General features: G+C 46.1%; 1 protein-coding gene and 1 pseudogene across 7 annotated transcripts in view; one reads left to right on the top strand and one right to left on the bottom strand.

Moving 5' to 3' along the window:
• Positions 1-10,228, bottom strand: part of SIRT5 (sirtuin 5) — a 39,507-nt gene extending 29,279 nt beyond the window's left edge. For 2 of the 7 annotated variants that reach the window (XM_047102372.1, XM_047102377.1), the window contains exons 1-3: positions 6,365-7,118; positions 3,309-3,458; positions 1,608-1,694 (exon numbers count right to left, since the gene is read on the bottom strand). In XM_047102372.1, the coding sequence (XP_046958328.1) occupies positions 1,608-1,694; positions 3,309-3,423 (202 nt within the window). In that variant the 5' untranslated portion in view covers positions 3,424-3,458; positions 6,365-7,118. The other 5 variants (XM_047102375.1, XM_047102376.1, XM_047102373.1 and 2 more) reach the window with 5 other exon arrangements.
• A 4,434-nt stretch (positions 10,229-14,662) lies between these two features.
• Positions 14,663-15,383, top strand: LOC124528087 (NADH dehydrogenase [ubiquinone] 1 alpha subcomplex subunit 8-like; annotated as a pseudogene).
• Positions 15,384-21,749: the final 6,366 nt, after the last annotated feature.

Here is a 21,749-nt window from a genome sequence, read left to right as displayed (position 1 = left end):
TGTGCACAGTACTGCCTTCCCCAGAGCAGGCTCTCGCAGGGGTTTTTAGCACCTAATGGATGGGACGCATCCTCCTTCCTAACAGTAAAAACAAGCTAGTGTAGGAGGGTTCACCTCAGGCCCACTGGACCCCTTCCTCCCCAAATCCCCTTCCCTTTGGGGATCTTGCTAATTGCAGCGTCCCCTCGGCATCATTACAAGCTGAGGGTGAGGCTCCCTCCCCTGTGAACAGATGCTCAGCTCCAAACCTGGACAACGTTCTTTACAACTCAAGCAACAGTTGGATCTTTCAGCAAGACATCACCAGGGACTTGGGGTCACAAAAAGCAGGTGAACCCGGAGCATAACCGGAGAGCAGGTCACAGACTACAGCTGGCTCACTGTCTGGGATGGGGGGCCTTGTTCTGTACCTCCAGGCCTTCTCCCTCTCCAGCTCTGACCAACAGAGGCAGCAGCAACCGTCCTTCAGTGAGGGCGCACCACGCCCCAGGCTCCGCACCAAGCACCGTGCGTGGACCACAAGGGAGAGTCCGCCCTTGCAATAAATGTCCTTGTCCCTGGTTAAGAATGACTTGGTGACGCCATTGAGTGGTGCTGGGGCCCCCGGAGGCCGGGCCCAAGCGGTGCAGAGCTGAGCACAAGCTGCCAGGAGAAGAGAAAGTCCCCCTTCTGCCCTCCCGCTGGAGAAGCAAAAGCCGGACCAACACTGCTTGTGGCCCCTTGACACTGACGTCTTCTGGGAGTGGCTAACCTGGGCTCCTGCTCTGCAGATTCTCGCAAAAGAGCAAACGAGTTCTTCAGCGGATGCAGACAGAAGGTTTTCTGGTCTCCTGCTGGAGGCAGTGGTGACCAAGGTTGACCCCTGGACGGGATGAGCATCCCCTGATGGCGCCCATGACAGGAGGATGGGAGAAAGGAGAAAGGATAGCAGGATGGGGGCGGAGAGACAATGAACTTAGACATGAAAGGAATGTGGCTTCATTCTGTGCCCCAGGCTGGGAAGACAGATCCTGCTGGTTTCTCATACATCCACGACGCCTCCCTTACAAGCCCAGAGTCACCTCCACGCCTGGCCCAGGGTGAGAATCTCAATAAAGACCCAACCTGCCCTCCCCGTCCCTTCCTCTCCGGCTGCTGGTAAGAATGCACAGGGAGTGAAAACAGACTCTCAGAAGCAAAGACGCAGAGGCTCACTACTCCCTCTCCTACCACATTCCTGAAGCTTCTCCGGGACCACGTTTCTGGCAGCACAAATCTCAAAGGACTGAAGATGGTGCTGGCACACTGTTCCTGGGGTATGACCAGCCCAACCACTTGCCAACCACACCAAAGCTCAGCCCACGCTCACGTCCCTTTGGGAGATAGACCACCGTGAGAAATGAAGCCCACTAAAGCTGACCAACCAGGAGAAAAGGAACCCCGTCTGGGTAGATTGGGGTTTGCAGTCTGATCTAATCCCCTGAAAGAACAAGATGCTTCATAAGAAAACGGGCAAGTATTTTACTCGGGGCCATTTGTGCGACTCCTGGGTTCAAACCCTACAAAGATCCTCAAGGACTTCAAAGTTCGCCCATAAAACTTTCCCCAGCCCTAAGAGTCTTTTTCACCTGAAATGTAAACTCTTGTTATCCCACTGATGAAAAGATCCCAGGTCCAAGTGACTCCTTTAAAAGGTCCCACTTTAAAAGCAATGTCTAGAAACAAAAAGGGCAACTTAGGTTTGGTTCTTGGAAAACAGGATGTAAGATATAATACTGTTAATGTGGTGTGAAATCCTAAAAGAAGAAAAAGGAGGAGGAGAAAAGAAAAGAAAAAAGAAGAGAAGAGAAGAGGAAAGAAAAGAAAAGAAAAGAAAAGAAAAGAAAAGAAAAGAAAAGAAAAGAAAAGAAAAGAAGACAAGAAAAGAACATTTCCTAACTACCGTAGGAAAACACAGCAGGACACTTTGCACTTCCAAACCCAGACGGCCCGCTCTGGGCAGAAGCCAGGCACAACCGTGGGTCTCACTACAGCCTCTAGCAGCCTGCCCTGTTCTCCACAGCCAGGAGCACCAAGGGATTGGGTTTTTCTTTTTTTTTTTTTTATTTCTGAGGGTGGGCAAACAGAAGCAGGGGCCGTTATGTCTGAGCACACTTGCAGGATTAGAAAAATCCAGAAGTTGAAAATGAGGCAAAAAGAGGTCAGCTTGGCCTTTCAATGCCACCCTGGATTCAGCACTCTTGAACAGGCTCATCCAAGGTCCTTTTAGTATATAAATCTGTTAGACTCTATACTCCCTGCAGACAAATCCTACCTCGGGGCGCCTGGGTGGCTCACTTGGTTAAGCGTCCAACTCTTGATTTCAACTCAGGCCGTGATCTCACAGTTCATGAGATGGAGCCCCACATCGGGCTCTGTGCTGCCATCACGGAACCTGCCTGTAACTCTCTCCCTCTCTCTCTCTCTCTCTCTCTGTCTGCCCCTCCCCAGCTTGCTCTCTCTCTCAAAATCAATAAGTAAACTTAAAAAAAAGTCGTTATTAAGGGGTGCCTGGGTGGCTGAGTCGGTTGAGTGTCCGACTTCCGCTCAGGTCATGATCTCATGGTTCGTGGGTTTGAGCCCCGCATCAGGCTCTGGGCTGACAGCTGGGAGCCTGGAGCCTGCTTGGGATTCTGTGTCTCCCTCTCTCTCTGCCCCTCCCCCACTCGCACTCTCCCTTCTCTCTCTCTCTCTCTCAAAAACACACATTAAAAAAAAATTTTTTTTTAATCTTATCTCTGAAGTAGAAAATCTACTCCACATTACCCTGTAGGACAGTCTCCTGCTTTCCCCTCCTGCTGAGAGGTGAGGATTTTAAAGTACAAATCAGGGCGCCCGGGTGGCTCAGTTAGTTGAGCATATGACTTCAGCTCAAGTCACGATCTCACAGTTTGTGGGTTTGAGCCCCATGTTGGGCTTTGCGCTGGCAGCTGGGAGCCTGCTTAGGATTCTCTCTGTCTCTCTCTCTCTCTGCCTCTCCCCTCCCCTCTCTCTCAAAAACAAACATTAAAAAAAATTTAAATGCAAATCTTATGTGAGAAGCTTGAATGCAAACATTCTGGGAGAAGCAATAAAATGTCTTCAATGGGCTTGCACTTGACCTACTAAGAGATGATCCCAGATTGTGACCTGCAGGGGGCTTGCCTGAGGGCAGGAGGGCAGTGTGGCTTTCTCCAAAATCTTGCCCAGCACCCACTCCACTACAGACATTACCCCCTCAAAGTGTAGGAACGTTCAGGTACTTTAAATTCCACCAGAGATAAAGGAGTGGCAGGCTGAGAAAGACCTACTTGAACTTGGTCGAGCCATCGTCGGGCAAATCCGGGTTCTGGTGGAGACTGGAGACTTCAGTCCACTATACAGCCAGGAGAGTAATCGACAGGGGACAATCTGAAGAGGTTGCATCAGGTTTTCTTTGTAGTCCTAACTCCAGAGATGGGCTTCAGAAAAAAAAAACACAGACACAAACAGAAACAGTCAACTTCTATTTCTACACGTGTATATAAAAGTAAGAAGGCCCTTGACAAAAATCATTAGTAACAGATCTTGAGGGGAATGCATCCTCTAAAGCAACGGTTTTCAGTCTGTGTTTTCAAGCTGTTCCAGGTGCCCTGGAGCAGTGGTTCTCAAAGACGGGTCCCCAGACCAGCAGTAGCACCTGAGATCTTACTAGAAATTGCAAAGTCAGGGGCTCCACCGCAGGTCCACTGATTCAGAAACTTTGCAGGTGGGGCCCCCGTCTGTCTCCAAGTGATTCTGATGAATGTTCCGGTTTGAGAACCGCTGCCCTAGAGGCTTGGGAAGGGGTAAGATGTGAGAATTCATTCAGAAAACAAGTTCTTCTGCTTTTTAAAACGTATGAAAAGGTAAGAAAAAGGTGTGTCTTCTCAACTTTGGGTCAAAAGACAGTTTCTACGAGAAGGTAAACTCTAACTGAGAACAGAACGAGGCAGGGAAGACACATACTATGACAACGAATGGGATCAAGATGACATCAGGTCAAAGGAACTTGTGACTTAAAGCACAGTTAGTAAATTCTTATCCATCCCTGAGGAAACGTATAAAAGGGAAACAGACACAGAGAAAGACAATATTTAGATCAATGACATCAAAAGGGTAGTTGACAGGGCTGACTTCTATCTAGAGGGCAAACTGTTGGATAGACTCAGAATGAAGAAGTCTGTAGATCCAGAAAATAGAAAAACATTTACCAAAACTTCATAATCCCTTTGGAAGACAACCTATCAAGATTACAGGCGCTGGGAAGGCAAGCTGGTGCAGCCACTCTGGAAAACAGTCTGGAGGTTCCTCAAAAAACTAAAACCTTACAACCCAGCAATTGCACTACTAGGCATTTCTGCACGGGATGCAGGTGTGCTGTTTCGAAGGGACACGTGCACCCCGATGTTTATAGCAGCACTATCAACAACAGCCAAAGGATGGAAAGAGCCCGAATGTCCAATGGATGAATGGATAAAGAAGATGTGGTATATAGATACAATGGAGTATCACTCGGCAATCAAAAAGAATGAAATCTTGCCATTTGCAACGACGTGGATGGAACTGGAGGGTATTATGCTAAGCGAAATCAGTCAGTCAGAGAAAGACAAAAATCATATGACTTCACTCACATGAGGACTTTAAGAGACAAAACAGATGAACATAAGGGAAGGGAAACAAAAATAACATAAAAACAGGGAGAGGGACAAAGCATAAGAGACTCATAAATATGGAGAACCAAGAGGGTTACTGGAGGGGGTGTAGGAGGGGGTATGGGCTAAATGGGTCAGGGGCACTAAGGAATCTACTCCTGAAATCATGGTTGCACTATATACTAATTTGGATGTAAATTTTAAAAAATAAAAGATAAAATATAAAAAAAAATTACAAGTGCATTTTTCCCTTTGCCCTAGCAATCCCAAGTGAGGAAATTTGTAAAACAGTGAGACCTGCCCACATCCAAAATGATGAATCTGTAGGGTTGTTCTTTAGATCAGTTTGACTAACAGCAGGAGACTGGAAACAACCGAACTGTCCACCTATGGGGGATGAGTTCAGTAAACACAATGGCACAGTCACAACATGCAGCTTGACAAAAAAGAAGGTGTGTACGATTCTACCAATATGACATTTTGGAAGGGACAAAACTATGGGGACAGAAAATATGTCATGGTCACCTGAGCAGGGAGGAGTGAATACACAAAGGGGCACAAGGGGATTTTGGGGGGTGATGGAATTGTCCTACAAGTTGATTATGGTGGCGGTTACGATTGTTGTCTGTCAAAACCCACAGAACACCACACGAAAAAAGCATTCATTTTCCTGTATGTGAACTATAAAATAGTTTAAAAATAAAAGTAATGGGTATAGGGTTTCAGTTTTGTAAGATAAAGAGAGTTCTGGAGATTGGTTATGTAACAACGTGACTGTACTTACTGAACACTATTGAACTGTACCCTTAAAAATGGCCAAGATGCTAAATGTTACGTTATGTGTCGTTTCCTACAATTTTTTTTTAAAAAAACAAATGGGGGCGCCTGGGGGGGCTCAGTCGGCTGAACGTCTGACTTCAGCTCAGGTCATGATCTCACAGTCTGTGAGTTCGAGCCCCACGTCAGGCTCTGTGCTGACAGCTCGGAGCCTGGAGCCTGCTTCGGATTCTGTGTCTCCCTCTCTCTCTCTGCTCCTCCCCTGCTCATGCTCGGTCTCTCTGTGTCTCAAAAATAAATTAAAACAGTTAAAAAAATTTTAAAAACACACAAATGAACCAAGTGATCACAGGTGATTTGCTGGCTGATTCCATATTTAGAAGCAGACAGCTCCCTGACTTCAGAGTGAGGGCCGGTATCAGCGGAGCAGAGGATGTTCGGAGAGGTTAAAAATAAATGTCTGAAAGATGAGGCTCAAAACTCTGTTAGTGCCAAATCAGACTATTTAATTCCACAACTCAGTCCGGTATGCAGATGTCCCATGTTAAAAAAAAAAAAAAAAAAAAGAATAAAGACATTGTCTCTAACCTTTTTTTTTTTTTTTAACGTAAGCACTATAGCCAATGGGGGGCTTGAATTCACAACCTGGGTTCAACAGTTGGATGCTCTACCAACTGACCCAACCAGATGCCCCAAGACAGCCTCTCTAACCTGGAGAGACGTCTCCAGAATATAAATACTGTTTTGTAAGAGAAAGGGGATAGGAGGTACCATAGTACTACGGGACCACAGTACTCGTTGGCATTTGCGTTAAAAACGTGGAAGAATTCCCAACTAGTAAGTGAAAAGAGTTGGAGGTGGGGTGGGAAATAGGATGTCCGGAGACAAGAGGGGAAGCAGGGACCCGCCATACTTGCCTCTGTATGTTGTTTACGGTGCGAGTGCTCTCCTGTAGCTGGGCAGGTTGCGGGGAGAGAGAAACACCATGGAGACCTCCGGGGTGTCTCAGTAACAGCCTTCGAAAGGATTTATTACAGGATCGAGGCGTGTGTTAGGAAGGTCAAGCAGGGTTGATGGAAGCGGGACCGCGTTCTGGACCGGATGCGGTCAGAGAACACGATGCCTTGGTTATTTTAGTGAATCTTACCGAAAAGGGGCAATGAGGAAAAAGGGGCTGGCACCACGACTGGTCAAGAAGCTGCAGTCCCTCGTATCAGCCGGGACAGGAGAATGTTTTGTCATTTTTGTGGCTTGGGAGACGTGCTTGTTTTTGTCTGGGTTCAGACCTAATCACTGAGCTGTCTTGTTTTCGTCCTGTTTCACCGCCGGTCACAGGGTGGCCTTGTGTGATGTTGGTGTTCTAGGAAATTATTTATGTTCAACAGCAGAACACCAGGGTCCATCACACGGTGCCAGGACAAAAACATGGAAGCAAACCCAACGTCCATCAGCTTACAAAGGGGGTAGAAACACTGTGGTTCGTCCATACGATGAAACACTCGCCTACTTCTTGTCAAAGACATGTAGCTAGCTTCTGAATAAACGGTCTTATTTTTTTTCTCAGACATGAAGGTAGGATTTTAAAAGTCACTAGGAATTTGAGGCGCCCGGGGGGCTCAGTCGGTTAAACGTCCAACCGTGGGTTTCGGCTTGCTTCACGATCTCACGGTTGGTGGAACGGAGTCCTGCGTTGGGCGGGCTCTGTGCTGACCGTGGGAAGCCTGCTTGGGATTCTCTCGCTTTCTCAAAATAAATAAACATTGTTAAAAGTCATTAAGCATTGTAAAGAATTTAAGGAAATAAGATCCAAGCAACAGAGGCATCAACCTAAAGCAGCTGGGAATACTGCTTTGTCCGTAGCTCTTTTGCACAAGGGTCTCAATGATGAGTCTTCTACTAAATAGCTATGAAATGAAAACAAATATTTTTTTCCCCTATTTTTTCTTAAAAAAAAATGTTTATTCATTTTGAGAGAGAAAGAGAGAGCCCGAGTGAGCAGGGGAGGGTCAGAAGGGGAGAATCTTGATTTCTGCTCAGGTCATGATCCCACAGTCCTGGGATCCATTCCCAGGTTGAGTTCCACATGGGACATGGAGCTTGCTTGGGATTCTCTCTCTCTCTCTCTCTCTCTCTAATAATAATCATCATAAAGTAGAAAAAAGTTTTACTTGATCATATTTCAATATTTCTAAAAATCACTAGTTTCTATTTTCTTTGCCCAGGAAATGCAATCAGCAAGTACTTCTTGGGAAGATAGCTTTAGTTCTTATGTGAATTATGCCAAATGCCCCCCCCCCCACATATATATGCATGTATACATACACTCAAGGACTATAATACAATTAAAATACTTTCTAAACATCTATATTCTTTGTATTGCAAATCTTTTATCGTACTAACTTATCAATTTATTAGTAAAGTCTAAGTTTTCCTTCTTTTAAATGTTTATTTTGAGAGAGAGAGAGAGAGAGAGAGAAAGAGAGGGAGAGAACTAGCAGGCGAGGGACAGAGAAAGTGGGAGAGAGAATCTGAAGCTGATAGCGCAGAACATGACATGGGGCTCGAACTCACAAACCGTGAGATCATGACCTGAGCCAAAATCAAGAGTCGGACGCTTAGCCAACTGAGCCATCCAGGCGTCTCAGAATGCAAGTTTTTCATTGTCTATCTGAAGTAGTCAATCAGTGAGATAATTTCTGGTCTCACAAAACCCACTCCGCTTCCTGTTTTATTGGTGAACATCTCACATGATGTTTTTAATGAGCGTAGGAACCATTTTGCTAAGTTTTCCGTCAATTTAAAAGATGTTCTGCAAATCTTTCAGTGAATGTGCAGACTAGAGATTAAATACAGCAGTGCCACCTGAAATTTACTTCCCAGATTGGAAATGCTCAGAACACAAGACTATTTTCAAGATACTCCCACAAAGTATTTATTGGAAACATCTTCTGTGCCAACATTTATCTGCTTTTCGGGGGGGGGGGGGCTGGTCGGAGTGGTCTACCTTCTACAAGCTTACGACCCTGTTCAAGTGTAAAAGCAAATTCCTCTAAGCAGCACAGGCCACGGCCGTGCTGAGTCGGAGAATGGAGAACTCCATTACTCTGCCTTTTATCTTCAGGGTGGGAGACAGACCACAGGGGAGAAAATAAACTAACTCATCAAACAGTCATTGGGAGCTTTCTGGGTGCAGGACCGGTTCCCCAAACACTGACATTCCTCTGGGTGAATGGCAGTTCCCTGTTTAACCAGACTTTTGAAATCACCTACTGAATTAGAAGAAAAGAACAACGTCTCTCTGTTCCCTGTGTATTTTTCAATGCTGAAAAATACTATAAATGGAAGGCTCCATCAGGAAGGCAAGAGAAAAACACTGATTTAAAATACGTTAAGTCTATTGCAAAGGAACTGCAAAAACCAACACAAATAATTTCTGAAACCCTAGGAGTTAAGTGCAATGTACCAGTCCCCACTAGCACACTTATTCCCTCACCCCTCTACCAATTGCTCTTGTCAAGGCCACCAGTGACCTCCATCCACCTTGCTAAACCCAATGGTCGTCCGGATCCTACTTGGCCACGTCCAGCCTCTGACCCATTTGATCACTTCTACAGGAAACATTTGCTTCTTCTGGTTTCCAGGCACCACACTGTCCAGATTTTCCTCCTACCTCTCTGGGTCTCCCATCCGCCCCTCCAATGTCCAACAGGCGCTCCCACCTCACACAGCCCCGCCTGAGCTCCAGAACCTTCCCCACACCTTCTCCACGCAAAGCCTTAAGGCATCGTCTCCTTGAACCTGACCTCTCCCTTTCACATCTCACACCCCAGTCTGGCCCAGGCCACCATCATCTGCGACCCGGGCTGCTGCAGTGGCCACACTGGCTCCACTCGGAGCCCCCCTGCGGCTCCCCCTACAGAGGGGCCCGCCAGGCCCACCTGATCCGGCCGAGTGACTTTGAACCTCGCTTCCTGCCCCCTCCCTCGTCTCTCGGGCGGCAGGTGCCCGCGAGCTGTGCCACCACCGGGCTCGGGGCTCCGCACGGGCCGCGGCCCCGCCCGGGGAGCCTCCCGGGGTCCTCCCGCAGAAGCGAGCTCCGCTCCCCTCCCCCTCCCACCCGTCGTGGGCCCCGGAAGAGGGGAGCGCGCATGCGCCCGCCGGCACCGCCCCCCGGCCGGCCCCGGCCGGCGGAGCTTCGAGTCCGCTCCGGTCGGTGCTGGGTTGGGACCCTCGGCGGGGAGCGGAGGACGGGCCGCCGAGCCCGCGGGCCGCGCGGAGACGCACCTGCCGGAGGCGGGAACGGCGGCGGCCCTGACGCGGGGGGCGGGCCGTGGAGGCCGCGGGGCGGGCCGGCCACCTGCCCCGCTGCAGCGGCCCCTGCCGGACACCCAGCCTGGCCGCGCTCGCGAACGGCGGGGCCACCCCCGCTCCTGTCTGTCCGCCAGCGACCGCGGAGCGGAGCCGGGGGCGGTGTCTTGCCGCGTCTTTGCGCGCTTCCCCGAGGTGTCGTGAATTACTACCTGCTTTCCTCCGGCCGGATCACACAGCTTCCGGACAGAGCACTTCAAACGCTAGAAAACGCAATCTCCAAAGATGGTTAGTCGGGTTTCCGGGCAGCGACCCCTGAGATCTTTACCTGGGTGTCCCAAGGGAACAGTTTGAGGGTCTCCAGGGCAGGGTGTCCCAAGTGGCTCCACGTGTCTGATTTCCCTTAAAATCGCTCAGGTTTCTTCCTTTTGATTCAGGCTGACCACCAGCACTAGCCTTCCTGCAGTAGAACTGCCTACGGGTGTGCCCGTGGATCTGAACCGGAAGTGGCCTGAGAACCTGGGTGCAAAAAACGTTACCTTGACATTTGTTTTCTGGTGTCAGACCTCAACCACTTCCTAGTTTGGCTGGAAATTCAGCCCACTTTGGAAGCCTCTCTTGCTCCTGTAGGCTCTTGCAGCCCCTCAGGGGCTTAGGGAATCCAAGGATATGGGAGGAGGGCCTCACATCTAACTATTTCCCTCCCCCCGCCCCCCTCCATGTGTATGTGGCACTTACTTTGTGACAGACACTTGTAAGCGCTTAACATACCTTAGCCAGTTTCTTTTTTTTTGAGTTTATTTATTTTGAGACAGAGAATGCATGGGAGGGGCAGAGAGAGAGGAAGAGAGAGAACTCCAAGCAGGCTCTGTGCTGCCAAATACAGAACCGGTCACAGGGCTTGAACTCACGAACTGTGAGATGGCTGACCTCAGCCAAAACCAAGAGCCAGGATGCTTAACCTACTGAGGCGCCCAGGTGCCCAGCCTTAACCAGTTTAAATCTTCCCTGTTATCCCTACTTCACTGGTGGGGAAATGGAAACCCAGGGAAGTGATGCCCGAGGCAGAAAAGCTGTTGATAGAGCTAAGATTCGAACCTAAGTGCTTTAGCTCCAGATACAAAGGTCGGGGCTTCCACACACACTTTCTCTTATTACGGTGTTGTTCCATGGTTTTGTGTGCATGTGAGATTAGCCTTTGAGTGTTCATCCTTTCCTACATTCAGATACTGGGTGCAGGGAGCTGGGGCGGGGGGGAGCGGGGTGCAGTGCCCCTCGCTGCAACCTTTCATGGTTTCAAGGCCCAACACGTAGCCCTCTGCCTCCGCCCACATGTTCACCCACCTCTGGGGCTTGGCCGTCCATCAAGGTCCAGGAGTCTCCTCCCTACAGCAACCCTCCCTACCGACCCCTCAAGCCATCCCTTCTTCCAGACTTGGATGAGCTGACTGTTCCTCCTGAAGCATCATTAGGTACCGTCCTTGCCATCTTTCAAGCAACTCCCGCTGAATCTCCCGATGGCCTTGTTCTTTCAAAACAAAGACTGTCCCCTCTTCCTGAAATGTTCTTTCCCTATTCCCTCAAGAGTAACTCCTCTCAACTTTCCCGGCTCCCCTCAATCGTAACTTCCTCAAGGAAGCCTTCTCTGACCCCGGCTCTCCCCCCGATGTGTGAGATCCCTTGTGCCTGATCCAGGCTCTTACAGCACTACAGCAATTATCCCAGTGAAGGTTTCAAATGCACTGCTGTTTATTGGATTCCATTGTCTCCCCTCCACCAGGCTGTAAGCATCCCTGAAGATGACCTTTTTGTCTTTCTTTGCTCACAGTGGTATTTCCATTGCTTCACAGGGCCTGACAGTGGATACTCAATTTATTAATTCAATTAATATGTGTCACAAGAGTAAATGAGCAACCTCAGGAAAAGCAGCCTAGCATTGAGAGGAGAATGGCTTGGCTGTCTTTACCAAAATGAAGAAGTAAATTACTTTTTCCTTTCACGTTGCTTATGAGTCCCGAGCAGCACAAAACAAAGCAAAAGTAAACAAGCAAAAGCAGTTTATCGATTAACTACCTATTTGCAGAGGTTTTCCTGGCATAATGAAGGAGGTGATATAAGAGTTTAGGAGTACATACGCTAGGAAGTAGAATCTTGCCTCCTCCCTTTAGTGAAATTCAGACATGCCAAACTTTCCCTCTGGGAAGAAAATCTCCCCCCCCCCGACTTTTTTTAAATGTCTATTTACTTTGAGAGAGAGAGAGAGAGAGAGAGAGATTAGGCATGCGTGAGCAGCGGAGGGGCAGAGAGAGAGGGAGAAAGAATCCCAAGGAGGCTCCGCGCTGTGAGATCATAACCAGAGCCAAAATCAAGGGGCACCTGGGTGGCTCAGTTTGTGAGATTGAGCCCCAAGTTGGGCTCTGTGCTGACGGCATGAAGCCTGCTTGGGATTCTCTCTTTCTGCCCCACCCCCTGCATGTGCGAGCTCTCTCTATCTCCCCCTGCCCACCTCAAATTAAATAAATAAACATTTTAGGAAAAAAAGAGAAATCAGGCCTTGGACACTTAACCAACTGAGCCACCCCAGGCACCCCATGTATATTCTCTCCGAGTCACTCACTTTGCTGATTGCCATGCTGCCTCTTAAGGGTGGACTGTCCTTTTTTTTTTTTTTTTCAACGTTTATCTATTTTTGCGACAGACAGAGCATGAACGGGGGAGGGGCAGAGAGAGAGAGAGAGACACAGAATCGGAAACAGGCTCCAGGCTCTGAGCCATCAGCCCAGAGCCCGACGCGGGGCTCGAACTCACGGACCGCTAGATCGTGACCTGGCTGAAGTCGGACGCCTAACCGACTGCGCCACCCAGGCGCCCCGGACTGTCCTCTTTAAGCTCTGGTGCAGATGTAAACATCTAGACTTGGCGTCCTTCATCGATTGACTGATTTTGACATGCTTAGGAGAAAGCTACAAGTTTCTAAGGGTTTTACTCAGTACTAAGGGAGAACAACAAGAAAATCGACATCAAGACCGCAAAACTAGAAGAGATATAAACACCATCCAGAAATGGTGCAAAACCCCAGCCGCGTAGATGATACATTTCCCAGCTCTAGTCTGTTTCCACAATCACATGCCGATGTGACGCTCATCCTCCCATCTACCCCCAGGCATCTTGGGCGCTGTCTGGAGAGAGGCAAGAGAGCAAGAACGTGTCTGCACAGCCCCTCAGGTTCTTCAGGTTTCGGTATGAGGCCCGAGGAGTGGTTAGCACAAAGAATGGCCTTGCCCTCGGAGGGATCCCGCACACACAGCATCCAGGGCTTCGGCTTTCACTGCAGTCAGCTGGTCAGTCCATCTGCATACAATACAGCTGCATAGGATATAGCAAGAATGCCTGAAGCTCACACTCAAGAAATAAAATGAACACACACGCACAAAACAGCTGTGAGTGGTGGAAGGCAGGAAATGAGGGGTGCAGGTGTTTGCATGCTCTGTGGTGCGGGAAGCCAGGTTATGAGGAAATGGTTATATCAGACAGCAATCTGGAACAACGAGGGCGCAATCTTCTAGTAGTTGGATGGCGAGGTGTAGGGGAGTCAGTGCCCTTATTCCTAATGTCTGTGATAATTAATAAAGGGAAACTTCACTAAAGTCCAGAGGGCAGAAGGGGAACCCTTATCACTCAACATCAATTACAAGAATTGTCAATTTCAGGTCCCAACAAAGAATGGCCAATAGGGAAGAATCCTCAATTACAGGCGCCAACAGGGAAAAGATGTGCATTGCACCTCTACTCCTGCAACCCAGCCAATGAGAAGCCTTCATCACCCTGAACTCTTGCCTTTGTCCAGTGGACTTTCATTCAAAACAGCCCCTTCCAGGGCACCTGGATGGCTCAGTCTGTTAAGCCTCCGACTCTTGATTTCGGCTCCGATCATGATCTCGCAGTTCATGAGTTTGAGCCCCGCATTGGGCTCTGCATTGACAGTGTGGAGCCTGCTTGGGATTCACTCTCTCTCCCTCTCTTTCTGCCCCTCCCCCACTCGTGCACGTGCTCGCTCGCTCTCTCAAAGTAAATAAATAAACGTTAAAAAAAAACCCAATCACTTCCAACTTCCTCCTTCTTCTCTATAAAATAGCATTTCTTTCCTCTCTTTTGTTGGACGTGCCTGTGGTTTGCTGCAGATTGCTGTGTCAAATTGCAATTCTCCACTTCGATTCCAGAATAAACCCATTTTTGCTGGTTTAAAATAACTGTTTCGTTTTTAAGGTTAATGTATCCAAGAGCCCTGTTCTTTCTTTTCATGTTTAGAACATCCATGTTTTGGGGCGCCTGGGTGACTCAGTCAGTTAAGCGTCTGACTTCGGCTCAGGTAATGATCTCATGGTTCGTGAGTTCTGGCCCTGAGTCGGGCTCTGTGCTGACAGCTCAGAGCCCGGAGCCTGCTTCGGATTCTGTGTCTCCCTCTCTCTCTCTGACCCTCCCCCATTCATGCTCTGTCTCTCTTTATCGAAAATAAATAAACATTAAAAAAAATTTTTTTAAAAACCTGCCCATTTCTGAAAGCCAAATTCTATTGGTATTTTTTAAGGGATCAAGTTAAATTTATAAACTAACATGGGGCAAATTGACAGATACTTACGATATTGAATTTTCCTACTTAAAAACAGTATCTACTTAATTTGAAAACATATATGCGCCCTTATGTTTATTGCGGCATTATTTACAATGGCCAAGATATGGAAGCAGCCCAAATGTCCATGGATAAATGAATTTCTATATATGGAAATATTAACTAGCCATAAAAAAAGAATAAAATGTTGCCACTTGCAACAACAAGAAGTACCTAGAGGTTGTTATGTTAAATGAAGTAAGTCAGACAGACAAAGAAAAACATGGGTACCACCATCATGCCAGGGAGAGTGGAGCTCCGCAGTCTGGGGGATCCAAAAGGGTAGGAGGTGAAAGTCGGTGCTCAAAGCTGAGGCTCATCACTATGGAGTTCAGCGTGATAAGCCTAACAATGAGTTCATGCTGTGCCACTGGAAAGAGAGACTCAAGGCAGTGTTTAGAGGAACGTGAGATCATCAACAAATGTGCTCTGGACTTCTTCAAGCAGATCAAGCTTCGCTGTGTAGAGCCTTTTACAGAAGCTTAAACTAGAGGCGCCTGGGTGGCTCAGTCAGCTGAACGTCTAACTTCAGCCAGGTCATGATCTCACAGTTGATGGGTTCAAGCCCCGCATCAGACTCTGTGCTGACAGCTCGGAGACTAGAGCCTGCTTCAGATTCTGTGGCTCCCTCTCTCTCTGCCCCTCCCACCCCAAAAGTAAATGCACATTAAAAGAAATAAAAAACAAATAAAAGTAAGAAGCTTAAACTTGCATTGATTATTCCAGCCTGCATTTAACTCTGCTGGTGTTGCAAACAGCAGACCAAGTTTGACAAGCCTGTGCCGGACAAACTGGGCTGGGTGTGACATGACCCGAAAGAGCGGTCAAAGTCACCAAAGTGAAAACAGATCAACCTTTCCCAGAGAATCTCAAGACCAAGAGCAGAGCCCAGCCCCGAGGTGGAAGGAGAACTGAAGCCTGCCAAATATGGCAGCCGCCATGTTTTCTGGACCAGGTAGAGAGGGGTCCATGGCCTGCACTCAGTCACAGGTCCAGACGACCACTGATGACACTCCCATGCTGTTTGCATCGACCAATAGAGTGTCCTTTCTGGGATTATAAACTTTAAAAAGTTAATTCATGTGACTTGGCAGTTATTCTATACCATTTCCCGGCCATTAAAAATTTTAAAGGGAAAAAAAACCAAAAACCAGAAACAGACTCATAAATACAGAGGACAAACTGGTAGTTGCCAAGGGTGGGGTAGAAGAAGTCCGAAATGGGTGAAGGGGACGAAGATTACAAACATCCAGTTAGTTATAAAAAAAGTCATGGGGATGAAAGGTAAAGTAGAGGGAATATAGTCAATAATATTGTAATAACTTTCCATGGTGACAGATGGTAAGCAGACTTATCGTGGTGAGCATTTCAAAATGCATACAATTGTTGAATCGCTATGTTATCACCTGAAACTAATATAATATCGTATGTCAACTGCAGTTCAACTAAAAAAAAGTATATGCCTTTTCATTTATTCAAGGCATCTTTTAAATCTCCCAAGAGCCCTTACATTTTTCTTCATATATAGGTTTCCCACATTTCTTGTTAAATTATTCCTATTTTATCTTGAAATTCTGTTATTGGAGTTAACCGTTCAAAAAGCCCTCTCACCAGAAAACATGAATAGACACTTCTCTAAAGAAGACATCCGGATGGCCAACAGGCACATGAAAAGATGTTCAACATCGCTCCTTATCAGGGAAATACAAATCAAAACCACACTCAGATATCACCCTACGCCAGTCAGAGTGGCCAAAATGAACAAATCAGGAGACTATAGATGCTGGAGAGGATGTGGAGAAACGGGAACCCTCTTGCACTATTGGTGGGAATGCAAATTGGTGCAGCCGCTCTGGAAAGCAGTGTAGAGGTTCCTCAGAAAATTAAAAATAGACCTACCCTATGACCCAGCAATAGCACTACTAGGAATTTACCCAAGGGATACAGGAGTACTGATGCATAGGGGCACTTGTACCCCAATGTTTATAGCAGCACTCTCAACAATAGCCAAATTGTGGAAAGAGCCTGAATGTCCATCAACTGATGAATGGATAACGAAATTGTGGTTTATATACACAATGGAATACTATGTGGCATTGAGAAAGAATGAAATATGGCCTTTTGTAGCAACGTGGATGGAACTGGAGAGTGTGATGCTAAGTGAAATAAGCCATACAGAGAAAGACAGATACCATATGGTTTCACTCTTATGTGGATCTTGAGAAACTTAACAGAAACCCATGGGGAGGGGAAGAAAAAAAAAAAAAGGTTAGAGTGGGAGAGAGCCAAAGCATAAGAGACTGTTAAAAACTGAGAACAAACTGAGGGTTGATGGGGGGTGGGAGGGAGGGGAGGGTGGGTGAGGGGTATTGAGGAGGGCACCTTTTGGGATGAACACTGGGTGTTGTATGGAAACCAATTTGACAATAAATTTCATATATTGAAAAAAAAAAAGCCCTCTCACTGCAGAAAGTCCTCTTTACACGAAGAATCCAACCAAAGAAGTACCAAGACAATAGGAGGTTAAAAGCTAAGGAACGTGGGAATAAAAAGGAAGTGTCTTATATTCTCCCACTTTAAATTGACTGGGCAAGTTTGACCTCCCCGATTTAGTCTCCTCCATCCCCCCATTGGCACATCCATCCATCCGTCCATCCACTTATTCATTTATCAGTCGTGTGCCAAACATGGCTAGGCCTTCAATCAGAGCAATGGATAAGAACTAACAGCACCAGCAGAGATAACTATGCACAGATCAAATAATAAAATTCTGCCATCAAACATATACTGTGTTGTATCTTTGGCCCTCGGCTTTTCTCACATTAAGCACTAAAATTTAGAATCTGCTTTTCTTTATTTAATTTTTTTGACCTCCAATAAATAGCTGTGCTGGGTACTTAGTCAACATTCTCTCAGAGCATGAAGAATTTTGTAATAACCTGCCATCAGGGTGTTTAACAAGTTTACTGTGAGATGTCAAGGCAAGTCGAGGCAAACCACCTCTAACTACCATACTTCTAGATTAACTAGATTGGTGGGAAGCAAAAACATCCTCAAGAAACAAAGAGAAAAGGTCTTGTGGTTTCCATGTAATCTGACATATGCCTGTCCATTTTTTTGTTATGTAGTTTGCAGATATTTATTTTAAGAACCTATTTGATCACTCGTACCGCCCGGTTTGTGATCATCACTGGTGTGTGTATGTAAGTTTGTTGTAGGCAATTCTACAAGGCTTAAGAATCCAGGGTCCATAGCTTCTGTTCTAGCGTCTTGAGTCTCAGATTTTTTACCTTTTAGATGGGACTAACAATGCCCCTTCTTACTAGATTGTTGTTAGGAGCAAGTGAAATAATGTCTACAGAGGGTTTAACACAGTGCCTGCTGTAGCTACACCCAATAAGCAGTTGCCCAGTTGCTATTAATTTACTACTTTCCAGAACCAGTTTATGGAATCACCTTCTAGATTGTATTTTGAAAGCATATCCACGTCATCATTACCAGCGCTTGACCCCTTTATTTGTGCTGTGTCATCAACCTCCTTGAAAGAGATACAGCACCTCAACCCTCTTGGAAAGGTATGAACCAAACATTAATCAGATTCTGAATTTTGCTTTATGGAAAATAGGTGTGGTTCTGGGAACAGCGGCCTCAACAACACCTGGGAGCTTGTTAGAAATGCAGAAACTCGAACCCTATCCCAGACCTCTCAGTCAGTATATGCATTGTAAGAAGATCCCTGGGTGGATTTCCAGAAACTTCAGAGTTTGAGAGGCCCTGACATTGTTTACCTACCAGTGGAGACAAAGTTATTATAAACAGCTGCTGCCCCTAGAGCAGGGGTAACGCGGTGTTATATAAGAAAGTCACAGCATCCTTGTTCCTGCCCAGTGGAAGGCTGATCTGTTTTTTTGCTGGAACTCCAAACCAGAAATTATATTTCTCACCAAAAAGAGCAAATGAAACACCCATCCTGTAGTTCAGCACATGCAAGGGATACAGAATGCTAATCTACAGGAGGAGGAAAGCTGAATGCAGAGCAAACCAAGGCACTTGACCTTGGACGTTAAGGAATCAGTGGCTGACACTGATGAAGTTTCCTTGGAAATGTAATTGATCAAACTCCAATAGAAAGAGCTCTGGATTATTTTTTTAATGTCTGCACATTCCAGCAGTATGTGAGGAGTTCATTTACTCCACATTGTCTCCTGTGCTTAGTATTGTCAGCAGTTTCAAAGGCATCCTATTAAGCGTAAGGTGGCATCAAATTGTGATTTCCATTTCTCTAACGAATAACCATCCTGAGCATCTCTCCACGTAGTCATTTTCTGTCCACTTTTGGTGAAGTGTCCATTCAAGTATTTTGCCTCTTGTAAAAAATTAGGTTGTGACATTAAATTAAAATTAAGTTTAATTCAAAATTTTAAACTTAATTAAATTATTTTTTACAAGAGGCAAAATATTTCATTAATAATTAAGTTGTGACATTCTTTAGCCAGATATTTGTTTATAAGTATTTTCTCTGCTGCTCATCCTTCCATTATCTTACACGCATCTTTCAAGGAGCAGACATTTTTCAATTTTGACGAAGTCCAATTTATCAACAAATTCCGATGGCTTATGGCTTGATTTGTGTCCCCTAAGTAATCTTTGCCTCAGCCCAAATCGCAAAGATGCTTTTCTATGCTTTCTTCTGGAAGGGCATTGGCTTCCATGGTAGCCGCTAGTCAAATGTCAAATTTAAATTTAAATTAGTTAAAATCTAATTAAATAAAATGACCAATTCAGTTTCTTAGTCACATTAGCCACATTTCAACTGTGCAAGAGCCACTTGTGGCTACTGGCTATTGTATTGAACACCACAGGATAAGAAAACATTTTCAGCATTACAAATGTTGCTGTAGAAGACTAATAGGTTTGGGTTTTACAATCAGATCTGTGATCCATTTTGAGCCAGCAATCTCACTCCCGGGTATTTCAAGAGAAATGGAAAATACATCCACAGAAACATCTCTAGACTAATGTTTAAAGCAGCTGTATTTTTTTTGTTAATGTTTATTTTTGAGAGAGACAGAGACAGAGACAGAGCACAAGCAAGGGAAGGGCAGAGAGAGAGAGGGAGACGCAGAATCCAAAGCAGGCTCCAGGATCTGAGCTGTCAGCACAGAGCCCGGCGCGGGGCTCGAACTCATAAGCTGTGAGATCATGACCTGAGCTGAACTCGGACGCTTAACCGACTGTGCCCCCCAGGTGCCCCACAGCAGCAGTATTCTTAAAAATTGTTTTTAAATGTTGATTTATTTTTGAGAGACAGAGCACGAGTGGGGGAGGGGCAGAGAGAGAGAGAGAGAGAGAGAGAGAGAGAGAGACACAGAATCTGAAAGCAGGCTTCAGGCTCCAGGCTTCAAGCTGTCAGCACAGAGCCCGATGCAGGGCTTGGTTCAGGGTTCCATGCAGGGTTCGAACTCACAAACCATGAGGTCATGACCTGAACTGAAGTTGAACACTCAACCGACTGAGTGTTCGACCCACTATAGGCTCCCCTACAGCAGCTGTATTCTTAATTGCCAAAACCCGGAAACAATCCACATAACCATCAACTGTGAATGGATAAACAAATCCGTGGTGCAGCCTTGCAAGGAGATGGTAGGCAGCAATAAAGAAGAACAAATGAATAACATAGGTAACAATGGGGGTGACTCTCAAAAGCGTTACGTTAAATGAAAAAAGCCAAACTCAAAAGGCTACTACTTACTCTGTGGTTCTGTTCAGATCATACTCTGGAAAAGGCAAAACTCTCGGCATAAAAATTAGATCAGTTGCCAGGGGACTGGGGTGGAGTAAGAGATTGATTATAACAGAGGCACGAGAACATTTTGCATTTTGGCGACAGAGAAATATTCCAGATCTTCATTGTAGTGGGGATTATACGACCACATATGTTTGTCAAAATTCCTAAAACTGTTCACTTGAAAAGGGTCAATTTCACCGGAAGCGTTTATTATCCCACAGTTTCTAGAGGTTAGGGATTTGGGAGCAGTTTAGTTGTGTGGTTGTGGCTTTGATCTCCCGGCTCAAATGTCAGCTGGGGTTGCTGTCATGTGAAGGCTTGACCAGGGCTTGTGGATCTTCGTGTTAAGCTGTTCCTGTATTCTTTTTTTTTTTTTTAATTTTATTTTGTATTTTTTAAAATTGACATCCAAATTAGTTAGCATCTAGTGCAACCATGATTTCAGGAGCAGATTCCTTAGTGCCCCTTCCCCGTTTAGCCCATCCCCCCTCCCACACCCCCTCCAGCAACCCTCAGTTTGTTCTCCATATTTATGAGTCTCTTCTGTCCACCCCCCCGTTTTAATTTTATTTTTGCTTCCCTTCCCTTATGTTCATCTGTTTTGTCTCTTAAAGTCCTCATATGAGTGAAGTCATATGATATTTGTCTTTCTCTGACTAATTTCACTTAGCATAATACCCTCCAGTTCCATCCACGTAGTTGCAAATGGCAAGATTTCATTCTTTTTGATTGCCGAGTATACTCCATTGTGTGTATATATATATATATATATATATATATATATATATACCACATCTTCTTTATCCATTCATCCGTCGATGGACATTTGGGCTCTTTCCATACTTTGGCTATTGTTGATAGTGCTGCTATAAACATGGGGGTGCGTGTGTCCCTTTGAAACAGCATACCTGTATCCCTTGGATAAATGCCTAGTAGTGCAATGGCTGGGTCGTAGGGTAGTTCTACTTTTAGTTTTTTGAGGAATCCCCATACTGTTGTTTCCAGAGTGGCTGCACCAGCTTGCATTCCCAAAGCTGTTCCTGTATTCTTGATCTACAGAGACTGTGGGATAATGAATGCTTTGTTTCTTTTTCTTTCTTTTTTTTTAAATTTTTTTTAATGTTTTTTATTTTATTTTTGAGACAGAGAGAGACAGAGCATGCGCAGGGGAGGGTTAGAGAGAGAGGGAAACACAGAATCCGAAGCAGGCTCCAGGCTCTGAGCTGTCAGCACAGAGCCCGACACGGGGCTTGAACTCACAGACAGTGAGATCGTGACCTGAGCCAAAGTCGGAAGCTCAACCAACTGAGCCACCCAGGCGCCCCGTGAATGCTTTGTTTCAAGCCACTATGTTTTGGGTTAATTTGTTACACAAAGGTAGGCAAGTAATATACCTATCAATGACAGAGAGAAAATGGGAAGGGCCCAAATCAAGAGAAATAACGTAGTGCCACTAGGGTTTGGGTAGGAGAGGCAGCCTCTGACCCTCTGAGCTCAGCTGGGTATCTCTACGGCAGGGGACAAGGTATTCAACCAG

The sequence above is a fragment of the Lynx rufus genome, unplaced genomic scaffold (genome assembly GCF_022079265.1).
Source record: "Lynx rufus isolate CCGP_SWC_20201006 ecotype Redwood Valley unplaced genomic scaffold, mLynRuf1.p SCAF_6, whole genome shotgun sequence".
Lineage (NCBI taxonomy): Eukaryota > Metazoa > Chordata > Mammalia > Carnivora > Felidae > Lynx > Lynx rufus.
The sequence above is the reverse complement of the archived record's forward strand: the minus strand, read 5'-3'. Positions and strand labels throughout refer to the sequence as shown.